The sequence below is a fragment of the Lissotriton vulgaris genome, chromosome 2_1, assembly GCF_964263255.1.
Source record: "Lissotriton vulgaris chromosome 2_1, aLisVul1.2, whole genome shotgun sequence".
NCBI lineage: Eukaryota > Metazoa > Chordata > Amphibia > Caudata > Salamandridae > Lissotriton > Lissotriton vulgaris.
Window position 1 is genome coordinate 1,738,930,486 of NC_141687.1, and position 18,338 is coordinate 1,738,948,823.

At 40.7% G+C, this 18,338-nt stretch overlaps 1 protein-coding gene across 1 annotated transcript in view; it reads right to left on the reverse strand.

The window, feature by feature from the left end:
* LOC147733211 (mucin-5B-like) overlaps nt 1-18,338 on the reverse strand; it is a 1,334,855-nt gene that overhangs the window by 656,593 nt on the left and 659,924 nt on the right. The window contains exon 12 of the mRNA XM_086956056.1: nt 14,440-14,540. Coding sequence (XP_086812182.1) covers nt 14,440-14,540 — 101 coding nt within the window. The remainder of the gene's footprint in view (nt 1-14,439; nt 14,541-18,338) is intronic.

The window sequence follows — 18,338 nt, forward strand, 5'->3', positions numbered from 1 at the left end:
GGAACTGACTGAGCGACTAGCATTTTCATTTTCGTGTCTTTCATACGTTTTTGTTCATGTTCATGTTCTTCTCTAATTCGATTCTGGTGGTACTGTAACATTTGTAACATTTGTGAAGGGGTATTAGCTTGCCAGGTGCTTTCGACTTTCAATACTCGGTTCTTAACCTGAGGCAGAGAATTCTCGACTAATTTGGACACAAAAAGATGTGGATATGACTCGCTACTTGGTTTCAGGCCACTATTAATACCAAAACATTTCTCAAATCTGGAATAAAAATCACTAGTGTCTTCATCAGGTTTCTGTTTACAGGCTGAGATTGCATCCCAGTCTTCCTTTTTCGTTGACAATAAACGTGGTAATACTTGTACTAATAATCCTGGTAATGCTTTAGTTTTGTCCCCAAGCCCTAGGCCTGGAGTACGAGTGTTTTCTTCGTTTTCTAATACAGCCCACTCAATCTTTTGCTCTCCCACCTCCCATTCCTTTTCCTTGAGTTTCTCGTAAATACCGGCAGGCAATAATACTTTCAATATTTTCATGATATCCGGATAGGTGTAATCACCCATTAGTAACATGTCTTTTATTTCGCGGTGAAACCCTGCTGGATCTTTGTCATGACTAGGCACTAGTTTCTTCATTTCTAACAATTCCAATTTTGTTAAAGGCGTGTACACAAACACACGTCTAAGGGTGTTATCATCATTCATAACTGGGTGCACTTCTCGCAAGGGATTCTGTCTGTCTATGTAATACGTTTCTCTTTCCATGAAGGGAGCCGGATCAAGCCTTGGACACAAGAAGGCACTGTACCTGTGCCGATGTTCTAGAATTACTTTAATTAAATCAGTACCTAGACCTCTCCATTTCCTCATGAGTAGTTCTATCAATATATCGGGTAGGGGACCTGGATCAGAGTGTTGGCTTTTATACAATATAAGGAGATGTTGTATCATGTATATACCAGCTAAACGCTGTTCGTGTGGTGAAAGATTCAAAAACGTGTGTGCTAGCGCATCATCACTATATTTATCCGAACTGTCAGCCCATTGTACTGCTGACCTGGCTAATTCTTGTTCATCCATAGAATCGAGTACATGGTACCCCATTCGTTCTCGAAGTAATTTATCCGTAGCCTGAAATAAGTGTTCAGGCGTCCTCGGATTTGACATGGCAGCTTGATAGAGTCTCTTACTTTCTGGACGTACCGGACGTATCGAATTATTCAAGGGTCTTCCCTTACCTACATAAGCTATCATTTCTTTAGCTGATTGTTGTGAAGTTTCTGCTGATTCCTCTGTTTCCTCTTCCCCTTGGGAGGAAGTTGGATCATCTAAGTCAAGATCTTCGTCGGGCGCTCGCTGAGCGTTTATTTCTATTATTTCCTTACGGAGCTTTCTCACCATATGATGTACTTGTTTTTCTTTGTCGTGTTTGCCCTCCGACATATTCTGACTCCATCTAATCAATCTATCCATCTCACTTTGCGGAAAACCTGCCTGATCGTGTTCTCTTATTAAGCAATTAACCAAAAATCGCATTATCAAACCTTTAGTCTCAACCTTCTGACGTGACATGGCTTCAGCAACAGACTCTGGTCCTTCTCCTGTTCTAATAAAGTCATACAGGTTGTCTAGATGTTCTGGCATTCCTGGTAGTAACATTAAGTAGTCTGTAACACGTCTCAAACGTAGGGACGCTAATAACATGGGGCCTGACGTACCAGGCACTGGGTCATATCTGCAGTCTGTGAGCTCTCGTCTAAGTATTTCGGCCGGAACGCCTTTCGGTGTCCGCGCTTTTGCTAGATCTCTCATCGTAATTCGGTGTACCTGTGGGGGTGTTCGATAACCTCCCGTGGCACCTCCTGAACCTCCTGAACCGGAGGCCTGGGCATGACCTGACTGTACTTGTTGTAGCGGGGTTGGGTCCTGGGCCACGCCAGTCCCAAAAGGATTTAATGGATGTAGCTATTGAATACCGGGAGTAACAAGGGGAGCAGGTGCGGGCAGTGAGCCTGGAAAAATCTGCGGTTGCGGACCTGGGGGCTGATGTTGTAGCTGTTGTGAGTTGTCAGCTGGAGCAGGTTGTACGGGTACATGAGCAGTTGCAGAAGTATATGAGGGAGCTACATCATCTAGATAGGAAGAAAGGAAAATGTCCTTTGCGGTCTTGTGGTGTAATTTAGTCGGAAGTAATGGAGGTGGCAGATCTTTTGGTACTTCTGGAGTGGCTTTAGGTAAACCCTCGGTCAGAAGAGGATACATACCATTCATAAGAGTGTTTCGTTGTCTGTCTACTTGTTCTGCTTTTACTCGTATCCCTTCCCCAACTAATACGTTTTCTCGGGTTTTGTCAGACTCCTCTCTACTCTTCTCTTCTTTTCTGAGCGCTTTCTCTATGCGTCTATGCGATTCTTTACGCCATAATTCAATGGCATCTTTTTGTGACTGTCTGGCTTTCTTTTTCCATAATGCTTCTTCTACTCTCATGATGCAATCGGCATCCCATGTCCCAGCAGCGGGCCATCTCTGATTCTCTGTTAAGTCTTTAGTATAATCTACCCACAAATCGAGATATAGTACGGCATCTAATCCATGTTTGTGGTACATAAAGTACCCTGGAGTGTCCCTAGGTGGAATAGGAACAGCTTCCTCGAGTACCCCTTTTCTGGTTTTTATCTGTCTTAATTTGGAGAACAGCGGCATCTTAAACCCTGATACTTGATATTTACTTGAAACTTGAACACAGTTAATACAATAAACACAATAATGAAGATCGAACAATCACTCATACCACGACATTTAAAACCACATTAAAACATTTTCAAAAACAAACAATAATAATTAGAATAAAACTAGCTAACTGCATGATACTGGATGTACTGCTAAACAGTACAGATACACTGCTAAAACAGTGCAGACCGGATATACTGCTAAACAGTACAGATACACCGCTAAAAACAGTGCATACCGGGTCTGTATACCCAAACCCGTCTTGACCGGCACAAATTAATGCGCACGTCTAGATGCGTCCCCAGCAACGGTACTCACCGGGAAGCACGGAACAGAAGGCCTCGGAAACTCGACACTGGACTGGACTGGACTCGACTCGTGACGCAGATACTTCGGAACTTCGGAACCTGGTGGGCCTCCGTATACCTCGGATCTTGCTCTCTCTCAGCTAGGCTCTGGTCGGGATCCTCCACACTCCTCACCGCCTCGACTGGGTGTTGATCGCAGCCTCAGTCACCTCCGTTGGCCTGAGGGAGATACAGGAAATCCTGCGGGTACGCGTAGTTGTCCGTCCGGCTGTGGCAGGGGACCGGGCCTGCAACGCACCTCCGGCGCGTAAGGTGGGGGAGGGGTCCCTGTTCGGGCGCCAATTATGTGGTAAATATTAATTACCTATACTTAATTTATGCAGTAAAGTTCAATAAGAATAACTCAGTCAAAAAGAAGAAGCAGAATCCGTGGTATTTGAGGTTTTTAAAAGGGGTTTTATTCCATAAAAAGGAATTGGTTATATGGTTCGAACCAAGGCAAATCGATTTCCGTTGCCACTAAGGCTCGGGAAAGGATAGACAATACTTTATTGACAAGGTATCATATATATAGTCAATGCATTACAGTAATGACAGATGCAAGAGGCGTAACAGCTGAGAGGAGAGATAAGAATACACATACGTATTGAAAGAGGCGTTACAATAGGCGTGCATGAGGGCAGGTACTAGAAACGTCATTATGTGATGTCACAGGTGGGTGGATCCACAAGAGAATCCTGCAGTGTCAGCAGAAATATATGGCAGAGATGCGCGCGCAGCAGTATGACGTGTGATTGACGTGGAACTGGAGGGTGAAGGGGACTTGACATTTAGCCTTACATGAGGAGACAGAAGTCTGGGGTGTCAGAACAACCTAATCCCAAATCGTATCTAATATCTTGTACTAAAGGAACTGTATTATCTGAATGGAAAAGGTCTCTCGGGCAAAAGGCTATTCTATACTGACTGCTAGTGCGTGCATATGCGTCTACGTGTCTGCATGAGATGCGAGGGGGCATGGGCCTACCATGGTAACAGGAGCTATGAATTACTTGTATGGAGACAGTGAGGCCGGGCCCTTTGCTCTGCAGCTGGAAGGATGTTTTCCTAAACTACCAGACAGGAATGTATTTTCGAGGAGTGGAGCAGATAACTCGAAGGCAAAATACCATTTTGGCAGGCAACAGGCTGAGCCAGGCACCGTTAGCCGCGCAGGGAGTAAGACAAAGGTCATGGATACAGATGCTCATCCAAGCTGGAGCATTCAGAGGCAGAAAACAGGAAAAGGACTCGATGACAGGAATCAGGGCCTAACTCGCCTGAGCCAGGGAAAACGTGAAAAGTGCACCATGAAAAGACGTTGGCAAGGCACACTTAGGAACGGAATATCTGACCCATTCATGGTGGATCTGAAAGAGGACATGTTAACGTTGGACGCAAATGTATTTGCGTCTTCATAGCTGATACAGGAGGGAAGTTACATGCACTTTAAGCTCGTACATGGAGACGGTGGGGTACACGTTAGGGAACATTTCTGACCATAAAATATATATTACCCCTTCAACTTGTGGTAGATGGTGCATTTGCGACCTGGCAACCAGTTGTTTTTTGATATTTGGGAGTACGAATTTTTCATACGGATCTGGATCTCAAGGATGGTAATTTATCCAGGGCAATCACAGCTCTAAGATCCCAATTAGATTTCTGGAAAATGCTCAACCTTCCAGTTGCAGGCAAGGTGACGCTTATTAAGATGGTGATGTTACCCCGTTTATTATAGTATTTTGTGAACTTTCCACTATATCTGCCAGCGCCATTTATCACCCAGTAGAGGGGATGATGAGAGACCTCAGTTAGAACAACACAGGGTGGCGCTTGCTAAATTGTACTTACCTCAGATGCAAGGCGGATCGGCCCTGCCCAGCCCAATATGGAACAATACTATTTGGTGTCCCAAATACAATGCGTTTCAAAACGGATGGCCAAACGCCACCTCGCGGATACAGTTGAATGCGGTCCCCCACATGCGCTGGACAGACTCCTCTCCATCTTCCACTCATGTACTAGATCACATACGTCACTTCCCCTTCTGGTGCAGATAGCCCAGAAATGTTTTGGTAGAGTTCTACATCTTACCAGACATGTTATACCATATGCAACATCAATACCAATACCATGAATGCTAATGGGTGGGGGGCAGATTTAGAATGACAGAACTTGAGGACTGGCAGAATGCTGATATACATATGCTGGGAGACTTGTATGTTGAGGGCATGCTGTTGCCCTTTCTCTTTATGATGGAGGAGGAAGGCATCTCTCCTGGACAATTCTTTTATCAAGCCTCCGGGATAGCAGAGCTGAGACGTCACTGGGCGATATTTTGCAGGAACCCCGACACATCTTCTAATGCAGTATATAATGGGCAAGGGAAGACGCCTCATAAAATGGTTAGAGGACTCTATCCAGGAGCATACCATAACTTATTTAACACCACTGTGTAACAATATGACGTCACACGACCATATATTGGGGTATTTTGCAGGAGAGCCCTAGACAGAATCCCAGAAATGCATGGTTTAGATTGATTCAATCTTATATTGTTCATAGAGCTTATCTATCCCCAGATAAAATCAATTGTTTTTATAACAGGGCAGATGCCTGTTGCCCAAGTTGCATAATGGTCGATGTCGACCTTCTACATATGTTGGGGTCATGCCCCCTATTGCACAGTTACTGGCAAGGAATACTTCAATTATTGAATACAAGTGCAGACAGGGCATTGCTGAACACGTGGGAAGCCTGCATAACAGGAATATTACCAAAAAATAAGAAATACAAGGCCTCCTCCAAATTTCTAGACTTGGATTTACTGGTGACTAAAAGGCTAGTTACACGTCGATGAAATGCAGACAACCCCCCAACACTCAAAGCCTGGGTTAAAGCCTGGGTTAAATCCATGCTGAACTGGGTGAAGGCCAATGCTGTCTCACTGCTGAGAGAAGACATTGTGGGCCTTCGTAAGTATCCCATTTCAGCTTCCTGGAATGCTATCCTGATGGTGTTTTAAGTAGTAATAACTTCGGATGACCGTCCAGATATTCCTACTATCAGCTAATCAATTCTACACATAGACAGTGATGTAAACAAATACCAATGAAATCTGAAATCCGCATCACACACCACGTACACTGGACCAGTATACAGTAGGACAACACTGAGTTTGATGTACTTATGCTTGTGACGTGACATTATTGTGGTAGACTTTGACTGCCACACCCCTCCCCCTGTTTTCCCTATTCCCCCCCTCTGTTTCTCTAGATTTGTTGTTAAAAAGTTTTATTGTCATATATTTGGTAGCATGGTCATCAGCCCTGAAGTTATTGCGTAGCCGAAAAGAGTCAGTAAAAATATACATGCAGAAAACATTTGTGAGTGAAATAGGCCCTGATGCTATGCTTTTATATTGAAATAGTAACAAAGCCTGAATGACATTGTATAACTGCTATATCAGATGTAAAATATTATAATGAATAGATATGGATGGGGTAAATGCTGTGTGTTAATACATTGACACATTGCCCTGATTAATATGTTTTTGTTGTTGCCAACTGATTCTGCAAGTACTGAATATGTTTGTAATTGGTGTTACATATATAAAACGCAATAAAAAGATTAAACAAAAAAAATCACTAGTGGTAGGTACCTGCTAACCCCTACTATCAAACCACCTTCCAACATGTTCCCCTTTCTTTGTCTCTCTTTATCCTAGACTGTTCATATGCTTGTAGAGCTAGAGAGCAACATAGACTCCCATCTTCATCCCTGCTGAAGATATTTCTTGCACTGGTTGTTATTCAGAGTGTTCGTCAATGAATATCTTTGCTTGGGTGTTCATAGCAGAGACCTGTAAGAACGATTCTGATGTGCCAAATAGTTATACAACATTACCCCACAAAATATGGACAATAGTATGGTGGAACAGTCTATGATTCCCATTGTGGTGCAGCAAACAAAGATTGGGGTTATTAGTGATCTTTTGGTTAATTTGAATGTTGCATAAATACTTTTATATTTGATCATGATTTGTTTTTTTCATAGAGAAATATTGCATAGAAAGAACAAGTGAGAGTGGATATGAAGCACAGTGTACGTTTTCTATACAAGTCATTACACACAAAACCTCATAGGTGTACCTAACATGAACCACTTTGAATGAGCCTCGTTCAACCATTGCCTTTGACTATTTCATTCATTTGGATGAAGAACATATTACAAAATTAAGAAATACCAGCATCAGGGTGTTGTTTCGACACCGTGCAAGATGACCGCCTGAGTTTGGGACTCAGCCGACCCAAGACACACAACGAGCCGCAAGTGCATTATTTTGCATCTTCCTCAAGCCAACTCCACCGTATTTCCAGTCGGATGATGCTGTGAGACCGGTAAGCCTTTTTGTAAAATAAAGCGTTCCGCGTTTACCGTCATTACCTTCAACCACACTTTCTGCTCAACATCGCGGCTGCCATTTTGTATGCCGCGATATCATCTCTTGAACATCCCGCATGGGTTATAGGCAGACTCTCCTACTTCCAAACACTGAACTTAATACTAACCAGTAACATGTCTTTCGGCCATTGGATTTTGGCACTTCAGTTAGTTTTTTTTGTCTTCTAATGTGCCCTATCTTCCACAGCCCACCAGTCTGCTCTGTTATGGCATGTAACCTGCACACATCTTCTGGAATCAACCACATCTCCACAAAACTGCTTTAGGCATTGGGTGTTCCCTCTTCCAGAAGACAACCTCCTTCTTGCTGGAATGCTTCTCAACATAGTTCTTATTACTGGATGCCACTAACTTTAGTTATGCACCTCTTTTTTATTGCCTGCATGCTACTGTCTTTAATGTCAGTATAATTTAAGATCATTTTTGCTTGGTGCATTGTCAGGTTTACATTGGGACAGCCTTCTTCTGTGACATTTTTTGTCAACTCAAGAGGTTTTGTGGTACTAGATTGTCACTTGTTTATGGGCAGGCTATGCAACCCACAGTTTGTATTTGTCCCTAAGGCTCCCTCCACAGCGTCACCTGCACCTACTTTACCTTCTACATCTATTATTCCCTCTTCTACTGCAGGCATGGCTGGTTTACCTTCTGCTCACGCCCAATTTGCACATTCCACACCACATAAATCATCTCTGCCCACTTCCACTCCTAAACGACTGAAGCAGGATCCTCCATCTTTTGATAAGCCATCTCCTGCTATCTCCATGGAACTGTTGTAGGAGGAAATTTGCGCTTTGCGCCTGTTTGTGGAAGAAGCAAACAGTAAAATGCAATTTTTGGAAGATAAGTGGTCCTCAATGGAGAATAGAGTCCCTGCAATGGAACAACAACTCTCGACTGTTCAAAGTGACTCTCATAGATTCTCCTCACTAGAGAAGGAGGTTCGTAAACTTCAACAGCATACCAAAGATTTGGAAAACCGCAACCGGAGGAATAACCAATGCATCTACGGATTACCGGAACTTTGGAAGGAGACGATCCTGTCACTTTTTTTTCTTCTTTTTTACCAAACTTACTGGATATGCCTACTTCAACATCACTGAATATCCAGAGAGTCCAAAGACTTGGTCCACGTCCTTCACTCTCTTTATCTTCAGTCAAACCCGGGAGAGTTATAATTCTGTTCCTGAAATTTACTGACTTGCTCTCTGTTCTCTCTACAATAAGGGCCAAACGACAAATTTCTTGGCTAGGTCAGAGAGTCTTTCTCTCTCAAGATGTCTCTAATGTTACAGCAGGCAGGCCAAAAGAGTTTCTTAATCTTCACCCACCTTTTCGTTCATTGGGCGCTCAATATGGCCTTTTTTACCCCTGCATCTTTAAAGTGACCTTATAAAATAGAACTCTGTCCTTTGAAGATTCTGCAGAACTCAAGAAGTGTATCCACTCTCATACTTCGACCAGAATGGACATTGCTGCTCCTCCTACGGGTTGATTTGTTAAATTCATATTTCTATCACTCTCATTGTTCCCATTCTATTAATGTATGATTTTATTATGTTTATTTTTGTTCTTCTTCTTACCTCTTCTATATGATTATATGTCAATATAATCAGTTGTTTGCATTTCTCCCACTTCCAATATTGTTGTTCATCTCCACCTATTATGCATTTTCTCATGTCATATTAGTTGCGTTCTTCCTCTTATTCCTATATAGTTCATATTTACCTCTTTGTTCTTGCCTAACATTTATCTTCTAAGCACTCTTTATCGAGTTCTGACATTTTTCTTCATTTCCTCTTATATTTATATAGGTTCCGTCTGTCATTTTTAAAGCTATTCAGTCCGTTATACTCCCTTATTTGTAGTTCTGGTGTGGCCAGACTTCCTGGTTCAGGCATTTTGTCTTCTGTTCGTCGCTATTGCCCCAACCTTCTCTTGTCTCCATTCCCCTCAGGTATGTTTCCTGAGTTGTCATTTGTATATGTACTGTCTCTCCTTGTATTCCTCTTTTTCCTTCTACCTTCCCTTTTCCCTTTCCTACTTTTCTCTCCCTATTCTGCATTTGTCTCTCCTCTTTCTTTCCCTGTTATTGCATTTTTGTTTTTGTATATCTCTTTAATCTGTATCTCCTTATATTCTTCCTCCTTCCTCTCTCTTTTCCTCATTCTTCCTTCTCTCTCGTTTGCCCCTTTTCATTGGCATCTCCTTTTATTTTCTTATCATTGCATATTTTGTCTGTTTACATTTTTAATGTTTTTGCATTCAGGGTTATCTCCTGGAATGTAAAAGGTTTTATCATCCCTATTAACAGACAGAGAATCCTTTCCCACCTCACTTCATATGACCCTGACATAGTTCTTCTACAAGAGACCGATCTTACAGAAATTGAATCAATAAAGTTAAAAAGAAGCTGGGTGGTTACGGTTTTATTCTCTCCATCCACTAAAAAAAATGATGTTGTTATTTTATGTCATAAGAAATTGAAATGTAAAGTTTTGTCGCAAGAAAATGACATGGAAGGTAGATGGATATTAGCCAAATAGTTAATTAACTCTGTTCCTTTAACTGTTTTTAATATTTATGGTCCTACTCAGCTTGATTGTTCTTTTTGGCCTCTGATTACGCCGAAATGTATTCAATTTCGAGTTGATCTATTTATATTAGGTGGTGACTGCAAACAAGTTATAGATCCATTTCTTGATCGCCAGTCTAAGGTCTGTTTTATTCCACATAAGACTCATAAACAATTCCTTGATACTATCTCTCAGACACACCTCATAGACTCTTGGAGACTTTCTCACCCTGACACCCTGGATTTCTCTTTTTTCTCTCCTCCTCATGCATTCTTTCTTGCCTAGACTATGTATTTCTTTCTCAGTCTTTGTCTCAAAATCTTCTATCTTCCTCTATTGAATCTACAGGTATTTCTGATCATGCCCCAATTGTCACAGACCTTGATTTACTCCCTCTGCATCCCAAATCTTCTTTATGGCGTTTTTATTAACTCCCCTCTCTCTGACCCTCTTTTCTCCTCCTCCTTTTGTTCCTTTGCTAATAAATTCTTTGAGCTTAACTGCGACTCCAGTTCCTCCCCCCATGTCATTTGGGACTCTTTTAAAGTCACTGCAAGAAGTTACATCATAGACTTTGTCTCAAAGAAAAAAAGCGCTTTCTTCAACAGCGGAAAACTACTTTGGCACATATTAAGCATTTATAACATGAATTTCATATCTCTTCAAAAAATTCCACCTCATCAGAGTTGATACGAGCTAAACTCGCTTTTAACAAAACCACTACTGATAATGCATCATTAGTGCTCCTTCGTAGTAACGCCCGTTACTACAGTGGTCGTAATAAGGCAGGGAAACTTTTAGCATATTACCTCAAAACACACAAAGAACGCACCCTTATAGATTTTATTTACTTTTACAACAACACACTTTTTTATCAAAATCTCTAAACACCAGAATCTCCTCCCTCTTCTTCTCTCCTTCAGACCTACCTTGATAAACTTCCTACCCCCTCTACTTCCCATCTTATCCTTTTTGATCTTGAAAATGATTTATCCGTTAATGAACTTTCTACTGCTTTAAATACTCTCACTAAAGGGAAAACACCTTGCCCAAATGGATTTTCTGTTGAATTTTATCTGTATTTTTCTGACTTGTTACTCCCGAAACTTTTAACGCTTTTCCATTCATTATACTTAGCTGGTAAGACAGAAGGCACTTTTCAGGAGGTCACAATTTTCCTCATTCCTAAAGAGGGTCGAGATCCTAAATATTGTAAGAATAATCACCCGTTTTCCCTAGTTAACGTTAATTATAAATTATTTGCTAATTTGCTTGCTTTATGTTTAGTTCCCCTCATGCGTCATCTTATTGGTAAGGAACAATGTGGTTTTGTTAAGGGGAGATTGACTTCTGAAAACTTGTGTCTTTTCCTTAATGTTTTAAATAAAGTTTCCTCCCAATCCACGACTCTGGCAGCTATATCTGTTGATGCAGAGAAAGCTTTTGATAGAGTAGACTTGACCTTTTTATTTGCATCATTACACTGGCACGGTTTTGGCCCTAAATTCATATCACTTATTTCCTTACTATATTCCGCTCCTAAAGTCTCGGTCTTAGTTAATGGTCACGTCTCATTTTATTTTCCTCTCCAATGTGGCGTTTGTCTAGGTTGCCCTTTATTCCCTCTTCTTTTTGTTCTAGCTCTCTAACCCTTTCTGTCTTCTATCCGTAATAATGATTCCATTTCTGTTTTTTCTTATGGTGAACATCAGTTGAAACTTTCTGCCTAAGCAGACAATATTCTTTTATTTATTTCTGCTCCTGAAACCTCTATTCCCCCTTTACTACTTGAATTTGAGTCTTTTGCGCAGGTCTCCGGCTACAAAGTTAATTCAGACAAGACTGAAATTCTCCCTCTCACAAAATTCTGTCTTCACCACTCCTTCTCTTCCACTGGGTTTGCTTGGAACAGTTAAAAAATTAAATATCTAGGCATATGGTTTTCCAATTCCATCGCCTCCTCAATTAAATTAAATGTGTCTGCAGTTTTGTCCCGAATTGAGAAATTACTCTCCTCTTGGAACACTCTTTTTCTTTCTTGGTGGGGTCGGTTAGATTCGGTTAAAATGATGATTGCCCCAATTTTAATTTATACACTCTCGATGCCATTTATTTTAAACGCATTGATACATGTCTCTCTAAATTTCTCTGGAAAATTAAAAAAGCCAGAATCGCTTTATCTTCTCTTCGTAAACCAAAGTCTAATGGTGGGGTGAACTTGCCGGGTTTTCATCTCTATCACAAATCCTTTTCCCTTTGCATGCCTTGGAATGGTTCATATCAGATCCCTCCCCCTTTACTCCCCTTTAGCTCTCCATTGAACAAACCTTGGTATCACCCTTTTCTTTCAAGGAAATTATAACTTTCTCTGCCAGAACGTTCGATACCTCCCTTCCATTATTTAGACACATCTGTTCCCTCTTGAAACCTTTGGTTCAAATTAATATTATCTCCCATGAATCTTTCTTAGACTCCTCTATTTGGCATAACTCGCTTATCCTCCTTAATAACAGACCCATTGTCTGGAAAGCGTGGAGATTAAAAGGTATTATTTGGGTCAAGCACCTTTTTGATGGAATTTCACCTTGTTCTTTCACCCAATTTCAATCTTTATTCCACTGCCCTGTTGCTTTTTGCAGAAGTTTAGTACTCTTATGGTGATTATTCTTGACGTTTACTATTCCCTCCCCTCCTCACCCCCATCTGGCACCCAAAACTCTCTTCTCAAAATACTCCCTACTTTACCCAAGGCTTGCCTTATATACAAATTCTTCTTAGCCCCTGATCCAGATTGTGCGAAATCTAAATTGGAACTCTCTTGGGAATTGGATCTGGGATGCAAATAGTCTGTCATCTTCTGGGATAAACTTTGGTCTAGATCTTTAAAAATGTGTCGTTCTGCCTCTCTTACCCAATCTATGTTGTTCCTTTATCACAGATTTTATCTTTCCCCTGTCTCTTTATCACATTTTTCCTCCTCTATTGACTGTTGGACTTGTGGCTCTTCTAAAGCTAATCTCATTCATCTTCTCTTTCTCTGTCCTACAATTTCTGACTTTTGAGGGAAGGTTTGGTCATACATCTCCCGACTGTTTACAGTTTCCTTTCCTTACTCTATACCCCTCCTCTTTGCTGGCAGTCTCTCTGACTCTTTAGATCTCCCCCCACATAATCATGGTCCTTTTGATCTCATGCTTGCTCTAGCCTTCCAACACATTTCCTTTAACTGGAAAATTCTCACAACATTTTCCATACAGCACTGGTGGAATACCCTCTGTCATTTTCATAGACTTGATGTTGCTTTTGCCTCCTCTTGTGCGCAAATAGTTAATAGAGATCTCTTCTGGTTGCCCCTTACCACCTATTTAGATCAAATTTTAAAAAAAAATGTCTTGCATCTAACCTCTAAAAATGTCAAACCCCCTGGAATGATATTATCTCTGATCTTCATTTTTCACCCTGGTTAATTTGATTCATGTATTTACTTAATCAATAACTCATACTTATTTATATATAATATGCAATATAGTATACATGTTTCTTTTTTCTTCTTTGTGCCATAGTGTTGGAATTCACCCTTCCCCTTTTTTTCTGTCCCCTTCTCCCCTTCCTCTCCTTCCCTACCTTTTATAAAATCCCAAAAAATGCATTTATTCTTCTCTTCCAGGTATCAGCCAATTCTTCTGTTATTTTGCTGCTTTTGCATCTTCTGTATGAATTGCTGATATGTTATATTTGGTATTGATTGCTAAATAAAGCTTTTCAAACATAAAAAAAGAAATCCCAGCATCACCATTGCAAAGTAAACAATATTGACTTTGCCAATGCTTTCTATTTATAGGGGCTTATTTTTTTAGCAAAGTGTAGTAAAGGCAGCTAAACTTACAGGTTAACATATGTGATCCTGAAGTGGTATAAAAGGATGCAAGTCACGACAAGAACAACACGAAAGTAAAAGATACCACAACATGCCTTAAGTAGGGCAATGTAAGAGGTTAAATTATAGGGGAGGTGACGGAAAGGAGGTTATCTGTGAGTGGCATGAAGATGGTAAGTCGTATTTTCTGGAATGAAGAAGGGAGCTGGCTAGTTAGCTGTTTGGGGGCATATCTTTCAAGCCCCAAGATTTTCGGGAATTGAGCCTTTTGTGTTTAGCTAGATTAACAATGTTGATGACGGACAATCATTTAATTGTTAAATGTACGTAGTCAGGATAGTTGGGTGTACCATTAAAAAATAAATATAAATACGGCAACGTTTTTGTAGCAAACAAAACATGCAAACGTCACAGCTAGTAAGTCAAGAACCCCTTACACAGTCCATGTCCTGGGTCTTGCAGCTCTTCTGACATTCAGATCCCACTGCATTCGGGCCAGCCATAAAACATTCCACATAGTACATGGGCACAGGGCATTCTGGAGTAGAGACATGGAAATAAAATAAGTTACTTTAGAAATTAAGTTAGGCAACAGGCTCTCATAATAATCACCTTTTTTCACAGTAAAACAGATTGTACCCCTTAACACAGACTAAACAAGCCTGCACAACATTGTTTTTACTTTCCAGAAAGTTGTTTCAAAACAGCACAAAGCACTGCTTTCTGTTTCCCTGCATCAAGAGGACTTTCTATGGGTGGTACATAGGTGTTCCCATGCAAACACTCATGATTTTTAATACAAAACCCTTTCTCCTTTATAGTTGACCATAGAAGACAAGCTGATGCCCCCAGTGTCGCCTGGCGTCCTGTATCAGTGTTATTATATGCTGATGATGCTGTGTTGATATCCAGGATCCCTGTTGGCCTCCAAAAATTGATGAATGCATTTTCTGAGTTTATGGCTGATATGAGTATGAAGATTAATGAATCCAAAATGTTCACAATGATCTGAGGGCTTAAATAAAAAACCTGCAGTCCTTTTTTATTGACAATGTGCCCATTGTTGATGTACGTTCTTTTACTTATTTGAGAGTCCTTTGTACGAGCAATGGTTGTTGGACCCAACAAGTTATAAATGCTAAAATGAAAATGGTTAGAAATACTGATGGAATCTTTAAGTTATCATCCAAGTTGGGGAGCCGGCCAATCCAAGAAATAGTAAAGATATACAAGGCCAGGTGGGTAGATTCCCCTAGCAAGCCACTATAATTCAAGCAAAACTGTTTTATCAAATGTTTACTCTGACTCTCTTCCTCTGCTTCCAATTTAACTGCTTACCAAGACCTTGGATTACAACATTTACAAGACTTACACTTGGTCAAAGCTTTACTCCTTTGGTTTTCTATTTGATCCAAAGAGGAGACCAGTTTTACTAAAACAATCATTATAGACTGTCTAAAACTGGATAACACTTTTCACATTCCATGACTGTTGTATATTAATTAATCTTTTAGTACCCTTTTTAAATTTCCATTGTGCAGTGGTCCTGAAACTCACCAAGAATCTGAATAAAGTTAGGTTTTTTAGGCATAAGGCAGATCTGAGTATAGATTCAGGAAGGATGAAATCTACAGTCCGCATGTATATGTCTCTTTCTTTGGAGGCAGGTTATCAATACTATCTGTCTTGTGTCAATAATAATCAACACTGATATGTGCTGGATAGGCTTTGACTTGGTATTGTGCACCATTTGGTAGCCTTTCCTTCTATGAAGATATGTCCCTCAGAATCGACCCCTTGCCCATGTAACCGAGTGCGCAAGCAGGGCACAAAGCACTTCATGCTATTCTGTTGCTTTTACTTAGAATATTGGTGGTATTATCTGAGGCCCATTTTTGTCGCACAGGGTATTAGGAGCTATGATGTGGCCATGCAATTTTCGCTACTTTTAATTTATCCACTAGTATATTTTAAAGCTGGTACTTTTATTTTAAAGGCAATTAATTTAAGGAAGAGTATTATGTACTAGATTTTACTAGCTGTGGATATGTCAAAAGTGTATTATGTTCAATCGTGACTCTTGGGCCAGATGTACAATCATTAAGTTTAGCGAGTTGCAAATTGCCCCTAAATTGGGACTCACAATTTGCGACTTACTAAACTTAATGCATATCAGTGTCTCAGACACTGTTTGCGATTCCCAGTGGGGTCACAAATTGCACTCATCATGAATATTAATGAGGCTGTTGCAATGTGCAATCCCATTGAGAAAGTCTAGCACTCCCAGGGAAAGTGGCCTTCTGGGGTCAGAAGACCACCATGTCTGTGTCTGTTTTTTTTATAAAGCTGTTTTTTCTTTTAATGCAGCCATTTTCCTTAAGGAAAAACAGGCTGCATAAAAAAATGAAACTCTTAAAAAATATTTACAAACCCATTTGCAAAGGGGGAGGGGTCTCCTGGGTACCCCTTTCTGTTTGCGAGTGGCTTATCACCCTTTTGACAAGGGTGGTAAACTGTGACTGTTTTGCGATCACAAATGTAGTCACAAAACAATGGTACATGGTAATTGCACTCGCTATTTCTAATAGCGAATCCCTAACCATATTTTGCAAGTCATTAATAGGTTAGCGACTGGGAAAATATAGTTAGTACATTGGGCAGATGTTTTTTTCGGTCGCAAAGGGGAAAATTCCCCTTTGTGACAGCGAAAAACGGTCTTACATCTGCCCCTTATGTATTATCTGAAATTATGCATTTTATCTCCTTTTATGCCATATCTTACTGTTTTACATATTTATGTACTTTTATGGGTATAAAACAGCCGAATAATGTTGAATTGACGATGATGATGACAATAGAAAACAGGGTTTGTCACTCAAAAATAATGCCACATTGAAGAAGGTGTAAAAAGGAGAATGCGTTTGTTTCTCCTAACTTTTCCCACTTTGTATTTGTGCTGCACCGAACAGCACACATCTGAAGTGCAAAACATTTAAAGTTATTCTAAGCATAGTATTTTATAAAGGAAAACATGTTTGAATATTGTGATATTCACAATGGAGGTGCATCCTAATTTAGTGAGCAGAACTGCCGACCTATGGTTGGGCGGTTCAAACAAGAGAAGCCCTCAGACCGACATCGTAATGAGCCCCCCAGTCTCTGGCATTCTCCATCTCAGTCACATCTCCCTTTTTCTTTTCGCTTTACACTTACCTTTAGAAACATCAGCTCAGAAAATTCGGGAAAAGGGAAACAGGACAGTTGGACAAATCAATGCAATAATTTCCTGGCTTAATGGTGTTCTAAACAAACCACCTCCTAAGCTATCAATCCATTCCACAGCTTTACTAAATTTCTTTCCTGTGGGCATCTCTCCTAGCTTTGTTGGTTTTGGAGCCATGTAGTAACAGGTGAGGATGAAAAATGTCTGGTGAAAGGCTTGTTGGTTATGCAATTTAGCTATGGAATTTAGCTATGGCAGTAGCTTAGTATATTTCTTTAAGTTTCCGGAATGTTTATGAAACACTTTCACTCACTGGATGACGTCATCAGTGATGTCATTAGCAATGTTATTTGAGATATCATCATTGATGTCATGAGTGATGTCATTAACCATGTCATGAGTGATGTAATATGTGAAGTCATTAGCAGAGCATTGTGGAGTAATAAATTAAGGTTAGCTAAGGTAACTATATCTACTGAATTTCGTTGTTTTTGTACGAGTGAAATCAGAGCCCAACTTTACAATCCCTGTAACCTTTGTTTTTTTCAGTGAATTTCTAAGATTTTTTAATTCAATCTTCTAACTATAATGTCACTGTAACCTTTGTTTTTTCAGTGAATTTCTATATTTTTTTTAACGCAAAGTAATTTCAATTACTATACGTTAATCCAACCACTTCCACGCAGGGCCTTCAGTCACATGTAACAGAGGTTGGCCATAGGGCCTGCAGCCAACCCCATGTAACCACCCAACCTCTCCCCATGTACAGCATTCGGCCATGTACAGTGGAGGTTAGTCACAGGGACTGGCCTGTAGCCAGGCCTTGTGGCTGAGCCCCTGTAGCCACCCAACCCCACACTGCACATGCCCTTTGGCCATGCATTGCAGGTGTTGGCCACAGTGCTCGGGCCCTGTAGCCAACCCCTCTAAAGCTTCAAATCCCGCTCCATGCATGGCCGGGGTTTGGAGCTTAAAGGGGGCTGCATTAAATAAATATATTTAGATGATCCGCATGGACGTCACCCCACTGATTCTGGGGACCACCACCTCCTCAGGGCAACAAAATAAAAATATAATTAGGAGGCAGCCGCACAGGCCACCCCCAGACCCGGG